Source organism: Ammospiza nelsoni, chromosome 19 (genome assembly GCF_027579445.1).
Source record: "Ammospiza nelsoni isolate bAmmNel1 chromosome 19, bAmmNel1.pri, whole genome shotgun sequence".
NCBI lineage: Eukaryota > Metazoa > Chordata > Aves > Passeriformes > Passerellidae > Ammospiza > Ammospiza nelsoni.
Window position 1 is genome coordinate 10,939,318 of NC_080651.1, and position 7,465 is coordinate 10,946,782.

The 7,465-nt window shown below is 53.5% G+C and overlaps 1 protein-coding gene across 1 annotated transcript; it reads left to right on the forward strand.

The window, feature by feature from the left end:
• The first annotated feature begins 1,933 nt into the window (after positions 1 to 1,933).
• Positions 1,934 to 3,446, forward strand: LOC132082064 (olfactory receptor 14C36-like). Its single transcript, XM_059486115.1, has 3 exons — positions 1,934 to 2,839; positions 2,957 to 2,983; positions 3,327 to 3,446. Exons 1-3 carry the CDS (start codon positions 1,934 to 1,936, stop codon positions 3,444 to 3,446), a joined length of 1,053 nt encoding a protein of 350 aa, XP_059342098.1.
• Positions 3,447 to 7,465: the final 4,019 nt, after the last annotated feature.

Below are 7,465 nucleotides of genomic sequence, written 5' to 3' on the forward strand. Positions count from 1 at the left end.
GAGGGGACAAGTGACCCTTGCAGGGCTGGGGCCTCATTGCCTCCTTGTCCCTGCTCAGCAGCCTGGCAGGGGCCGCCCCATGCTCCTGCCCTTGCCATTGCACATCCCCACATTCCAGTGCCCATCCTGGGAAGAGCCCTGAGCAAGGAGGGAGGGACAGGATCTGTCTGGCCAGGGGCTGGGGCTCAGGCCTTGGCCCTTTGCATTCCTGACACACATCCAGCTTTGCTCAGCACCAGAGACACCTTTGCCTTGTTTGTCCCCAGCTGTCACCACTGCCTCCAGTGTTCTGCTCTAACTGGAACCTGGGGACACTTTCCCAGTCGTGTCTCTCCACAGAACCCATTAAAACTTTTTTTAAGTTCAGTGTTTTAACTTTGAGTTCTTGAGAAGTTTTTTGAACGCTCTCTCAGGGACTGAGGCTGATGTAAAAAACACCCAAGCCTCATGAGGCTCATTAAAGTCCTTGTGATGTGTCTGTGCTGCTGAGCTTTAAAGGAACAGCTCTTCCCAGGGCCAGCTCCTCTCCCAGCCCAGCAGGGCTGAGGGCTCTGCCTGCGGGCACTGAGGGGACAGGAGCCAGGCAGAGACAGGCTGTAGGCAATCAGTATTGGGAAGACATTGAGCTGAGACTTCACTTGGGGAAACATCTTCACAGCCCTGTGCATGGTGAGTGTGTGGGTGCAGGGCAATGTCCCCTGTGCTCCTGGAGGGATCTCCTGAAGCCAGCACACCCCACAGCCTGGGGGATGTGTCACGAGGACTCTCCCAGTTTCTCTGTGGCACAGGAGCAGGAGGAGGAGGATGTGCTGCAGGGCGGGACTGCCCTGGGCGCCGTCAGAGGGACAGAGCAGGACGGCTCCTGCTGCCAGGGACGGCTGCAGGGGCTGAAGCTGGGGCTGCAGCCAGGGCTGCCCAGGGCTGTCCTGCAGAGCAGCTCCCGCAGCCCTCAGGGCTCTTGGCCAGTCCAGGGCATGTGCCACCTGCCAGGGGCAGCTCTCAGCCTACCTGGCAGCTCCCCATGGACCCTGCTGGGGAGAAGTTGGAGGTGGAAGGAGCCATCCCCATCTGGGCAGATTCCTCCTGCTCTGGAGATGGTGCTGCATGGCCAGGGCTGCTCTCAGCTTTCTCCTGAAGGGAAGGGAAAGGGGCTGTCCGCTTTGGCTGTGTCACTGAGACTCCTGCACTGTCACCCTGGGCATCAGCAGATGGGCCTCAGATCTCCCTCAGAAAGTGCCTCCTCAGCCTCCTCTCCCTACAGACAGCAGCAGCAGCACCTTGGCTTGCAGCATCTCTGTTTGTCCGGCCTGCCCTTAAGGCCCTGCTGCCAGGGAGATGCCCCTGGGCAGTGCCCTGTGCTGGGAGGGGTCTGCAGAGCAGAGCTGAGCCCCCAGAGCTGGGCTGGGCTCTGGCAGCACTGGCAGGGACAGGGCTTGGATAGAGAGAAACAGCTCCCAGTAGGCACAACTCCAGGCAGCAGAGAGCCAGACCAACCCTTAGCATCCCTCCCTGTCCAGCTGCGTAAGGAAAGAGAAAAGGGCTTAGAGAAATTGACTTTTAAACTGGAGTCTTTAAAAACCCAACTTCTTTTTCAAGCTCAGTTTATGTTGGATCACCCTGAACTAGAGGGAGGTGGAATGGGCAAAGTGCACCTGTGTGGGGACCAGCAGGTCTGACTGCAGTGGGGCAGAGTGAGCCCTGTTTTCCCTGTGGGCTTCCCCAGGGTTCAGGCTGAGAGCAGTGCTTAAGATGAATCAGTAAATCAGGAGCATAAACCCAAACTCAAGAATAAACATATTGAGTGAAGTATCCCCACAGGTAAAGAAGTAGCTTTGAGAGAATTCCTAAAATAACCCCATAGGGTTTATTCCAAGAGCTTGGTCTCAGCTTTTCAATGTCTTGTTTCTACAGTCCACAACGCCCAGAGTTAGGAATGTCCAACAGCAGCTCCATCAGCCACTTCCTCCTGCTGGCATTGGCAGACACGGGGCAGCTGCAGCTCCTGCACTTCTGCCTCTTGCTGGGCATCTCCCTGGCTGCCCTCCTGGCCAACGGCCTCATCATCAGCGCCGTAGCCTGCAGCCACCACCTGCACACGCCCATGTTCTTCTTCCTGCTCAACCTGGCCCTCAGCGACCTGGGCATGATCTGCACCACTGTCCCCAAAGCCATGCACAATTCCCTTTGGGACACCAGGAACATCTCATACTCAGGATGTGCTGCACAGGTATTTTTCTTTGCCTTTTTCATTGCATCAGAATTTGCATTTCTCACCATCATGTGCTACGACCGCTATGTGTCCATCTGCAAACCCCTGCACTACGGGACCCTCCTGGGCAGCAGAGCTTGTGCCCACATGGCAGCAGCTGCCTGGGCCAGTGCCTTTCTCAATGCTCTGCTGCACACGGCCAATACATTTTCCCTGCCCCTGTGCCACGGCAATGCCCTGAGCCAGTTCTTCTGTGAAATCCCCCAGATCCTAAAGCTCTCCTGCTCACACTCCAGCTTAAGGGAAGTTGGGCTTCTTGTGGTCACTTTCTGTTTAGGGTTTGGTTGTTTTGTGTTCATGGTTTTCTCCTATGTGCAGATCTTCAGGGCTGTGCTGAGGATCCCCTCCAAGCAGGGACGGCGCAAAGCCTTTTCCACCTGCCTCCCTCACCTGGCTGTGGTCTCCCTGTTCCTCAGCACTGACACATTTGCTCACCTGAAGCCCCCCTCCATCTCCTCTCCATCCCTGGATGTAGCAGTGTCCTTTCTGTACTCGGTGGTGTCTCCAGCCCTAAACCCCCTCATCTACAGCCTGAGGAACCAGCAGCTCAAGGAATCTCTCAGGAAAGCTGTGACTGGATGCTTTTCAGCCTTTTCATTGTCCCATAAGAGCCCTCACAGTGCTTTGCATTGGGAGCCCCAAAGGAGCTGGAAACACACCCCTGCTTTGGCTCCTGCTGTCTCTCAGCATTCTCCCTCTCTCAAGGGGCTGCAAGTGGGTCAGATCCTGGGAAGGGACAGCAGGCCAGAGACCCAAATTAATCAAAGAGATATTCCAGACTGTATGGCCCCAGTTCTGGTATAAAAGCTAAGGAAGGAGGAAGAATAGGGGGCATTTCCTATTTACAGTGTTTGTCTTCTTGATAAACCACTCCAGCTGCTGAAGTTCTGCTTCCTAGGAAGTGGCTGAACATCACTTGCTGAGAGAAGAAGAGATTAAAATTATTGGGGTTTTTCCTCATTGCTGGTGCCTGTAAAAACTTCCCCTTTTGCTATAGAAAACTGCCTTATCTCAGTCCACAATTTGTCTCCCATAACATTTTCTCTCCCCTGTGCAGCCAGGGAGGGGAGTGCTAGAGCTGCTTGGTAGGCACATGGACTCCAGCAGAGGTAACCCATCAGAACAAGCCACAGAAGGCCTGCTTTCTTCTGTCAGCAGCTCTCAGTGCATATCATGAGAGGCCAAGTCTGCCCTTAAGTATATTTTAAATTTTTTTCTAATTCCGATTCTATACAATAAAAGAAATGCTCTTATCCACCCCCTTCAATTTCATTATCCCTCCTACTTGTGTGACCCAGAGAAATTGTGTAAGAAGGGAGTCTCACATTGTGTTTAGGTGAAATAAATGAATATGCAACCACTTTGTAAAAAATTTTATACTATTCTTATCACAGCAGGAATGAACAGAAATGGGCACAGCTTTGTGCCTGCCCCAGCTTTGTCATGGGCCCTGGGCCTGGAGCAGGAGCAGCTCTTGAGGGCCCCAAGGCCGGGGCTCTTGTGCTGCCCTAGGCAGATGGGATGGCAGCAGGGGCTCCAGAGCTCTCAGCACCTCAGCCCAAGGGGAGCACGGCAGCCAGGGAGCCTCCTTTGGCCTTGGCCAAGCACCTTCCCCCATGGCTGGGGCTGAATCCTGTGGCAGCTGCAGCTGCTGCTGTGCCCTTGCCAGGGGCGGAGGCCGTGGGGCAGTGCCCAGAGCAGCCTGGCCTGAGCAGAGCTGTGGGGCCAGAGCTGGCTGGGCTGGGCTGGGCTGGGGAGAGGCCCTTGGTGCTGCCCAGAGCTCAGGGCAGCGGGCAGAGCTTGCAGAGAGCTGGGCTGGGCTCAGAGAGCCTGGCCCAGAAACCATCAGTGTCCATCTCAGCCTGGCTGAGCGTGCAGGGCAGGACTCAGGCCAGGCCTTGTGGGGCAGGGTCAGCACCTGTGCAAGGCATTGCAAACAGGCAAGTGGCCCAGAGAGGAGGCTGCTCTGTGCCCTTGGTGGCATGGACAGAGCAGGGAGGGGGCCCAGGACATTTGTCAGTGCCAGCCTCTGTGCACAGCCCTTGGCAGCCCTGGCTGCTGAGCCCAGCTTTGGCCTGGGCTGAGTTTGGCTGTGGCCCAGCTCCATCCTCCTGCGGGGCTCAGGGCCTGTTCCTGGCCATGGCCAGCCCTGGCTGCCTCTCTGCTGGCCCAGAGGCCGGCAGAGCCCGGGGCAGGGCTGTCTGTGCTGCCCCACAGGTGCCAGGGGCTCTGCAGGAGCTGGCAGAGGCTGCCCAGCAGGGAGGCCATGGGGCACAGAGCCCCAAGGCTGCTGTGGGCACCACGGCACAGGGGCCGTTCCCAGCCGCAATGCTCCTGGCCTGGGCTGGGCCTGCACAGGGGCTGGGCCACCATGGCTGGGCCAGCACAGGGCCACAAAGGGGCCACGCAGCCGCTGCCGGGGCTGACAGCAAGGCCAGGCACACAGAAGCAATTGCTGAGCATGGCCTGCGCTGGCCAGGCCTGACTGTGCCAAAGGCAGAGCTCAGCTGCCCTTGGGGGCTGCAGCAACAGTCCAGAGCCCAAAGAGCCTCCATGGCTGTGCTGGAGACCAAGGCTGCAGGAGGGAAATGCAGGGCTGCTGCGAGATGGGGAGGACATTGAATTCCAGCACACACCTCAGCTCTCTGATGATCCTGGCACCATGCTGGGCCCCTTTTTCAGACTGGAGCAGAGCAGATGTTGATGGGACAGGAGCCCTGCGGGGCTGTCAGGGACCTGCAGCTTGCAAGGTGCTCTGCTCTCCCTCAGGTGCTCTTGGAGAGATGCAATCCCAGCTGGGCACCTGTGGAGAGATTTATTAATAATTGGTTGGCTGAGAAAGGCCATACTGACATAATACCACTGGTCAAGCTGAGAGAGGGAAGTCAGCAGTCAGTAAGCTGAAAGGAGAAGTCAGCAGTCAGTGACCAATGACAGGCAAGGACAGAATGCCCTTGCCGCAACATGAGGATAGGGATGAGAGATTCTCCCTGAGAATATGTAGAAAGTATCAAAAGTAGAGCCGTAGGAATGCAGAAGTAGGCGTAGTTGCTGATATGTAACTAACCAATCCTGAGCTCAACTTCTGCAATATGTATGAAGCTCATTATGAACTGTATTTAACCTGCTGCACTGATCAATAAAATTGGGCCTGTGATGATCTAATTGATGTCCTGGTCTCCTACCGTCGACAGGCACCTCAGGGCACAAGTGGCCCTGCCTTTTCACGGGCACACAGCTGATGTCTGCCTGGAAAAGGGCACAGGTTTTAATACCTGTTAGTTTCATCATATACAGGCAAAACTTTATCATCTGGGTCATTTGAGTACTGTTAAGAAATGGCAAAGTTTTCCCACCAGGAACAGGGTTTTCCTGGAGGTGTACAGATGGCAGGAGAAGAAATACTGATCTTGCTTTCTACTGGTGTCACTAGTATCCATTCTATTATATAAATCTCTTTTCCATTTGGGGTTTCAAGCTCTCCTATTGAAATGGCCATGTCAAAGGACATCTCTTCACTAGATGAGCTGGATATTTATGCTTCCCATTGCTCCCAGATTTCCTCATCCAGATGCTCTCTGGTCATGCCTCTCAACTGACTGGCTTCATGCTTTGAGCTGCAGGAAGTTGCCCAATCATTCCAAAGTGCAAATAAATAATCAACATCTTTATGGTGTTTATATCTATCACAGAACTGCCTTTTCTTATGTCTTTGTCTAAAACTGTTCCTGTACAGAAATCCCTTGGGGATGGTGGACATGTCAGATGCTGCTGGGACATCATGGAGAACTCTGTTTGCTGAAATGTTAAACTGTATCCTGTTCAAATTGTGTTTTTTGGCAAGAAACCCTTCTGTGCCCCTGAATGTCACCAATTCCTGAGCCCAAAGGACACAAACCTGATAAGTTGTGGTTCCCACTGCAGGGGCTCTGCACAGGAGAGATTTTCATTTTTTTTCCTCCCTCTGGGTATGGAGGGAGCTCCTGACTTCAGCCTGTGACTTGTGTGTGCAAAGAGCAAATCTGGGCAGAACTGGGGCAGGAAGGGTTTGGGGGACCTTGGGATCTGTGCTGGGCACAGAAGGTGTTTTCCACTGCTCTGAGACTGTCTGCTGTGGAAAGTGGATTTAATATCCAGCAGAGGAATGACTTTTGTATTTGATGGAGCTGTGCCTTCCCTTGGCTTTGTTGGCTGACAAGAAATGAACATCCCTCTGTGTCTCGGGCAGCTCCTTCTCCAAGGAAAGCAGGTGGGAGTTGGAGCCAAGGAGCTGAAAGCTGCAGGTGCAGCCTGGGCTGGAGGGAGCTCAGATTTGCACAAGGCTGCTCTGAGTGCCAGGGCTGGGATGGGGGAAATGGTGGGGTGGGGGTAGGGACAGAGTCTGATTGATTGTCAGCCATGAAGGGTCTTGATTTTCATCTCTATACAAACTGCATGAGGAGGTACTTGGATTCAGTGTCAATTGGAGATTGCATATATCAATGAATTAACAGGAAAACAAAACTAAATTGGACCTAAAGAATGTTTTCTCACTGTCTTTTTAAATATCATGTATTCACTTTGAATACACTATTGGGATCTACGTAACTACAAATTATTTGGAAACTGAAATAAAATTATTTCGCAGAGGCTTGGCTTGTAAGGTGTTGGAGTGTTATTGAGCCCTGGGACACTGAATTCGTGCACTGAAGAGCTGAAGGCTGAACAAGCCTCAGGAGCAGGAAAATTCAGCAGCAGCCTCCAAGGTGCTGAGGATGTCAGCAGCCCCCACTGAGGCCATCCCTGCCCAGAGACCGTGGGGGACTGGGCAGACAAGGAGAGCGTCCCTGGGGCTGGGGTAGCACAACTCAGAGGCAGCAGCAGCTCCAGCTGGGAAATGGAGTGTGGAATGTGGCTGGGAAAGCCCTGCCTGGGCTGGGCCAAGCAGGACAGACAAGCCCTGACTCCCATTCCCCAAAAAACTCTCCCAAGGAGACATTTCAAAGGAGTTACAATTTTTTGTGTACTCTGAGTTCGACTCACTGGAGAAATACCAGCGAGAGATTCTCAGGAGCTCAAAACAACAAAACAAAATTTGCTGGCAACTTGAGAAAATCAGAGAAACTTTGGCAAAAGGTTTATTATGACACTGTAGTGGTTTTGGTTTGTAATTTAACATTTTTCTAATCTTGAGATTTCTTAATTAACGTATTGATG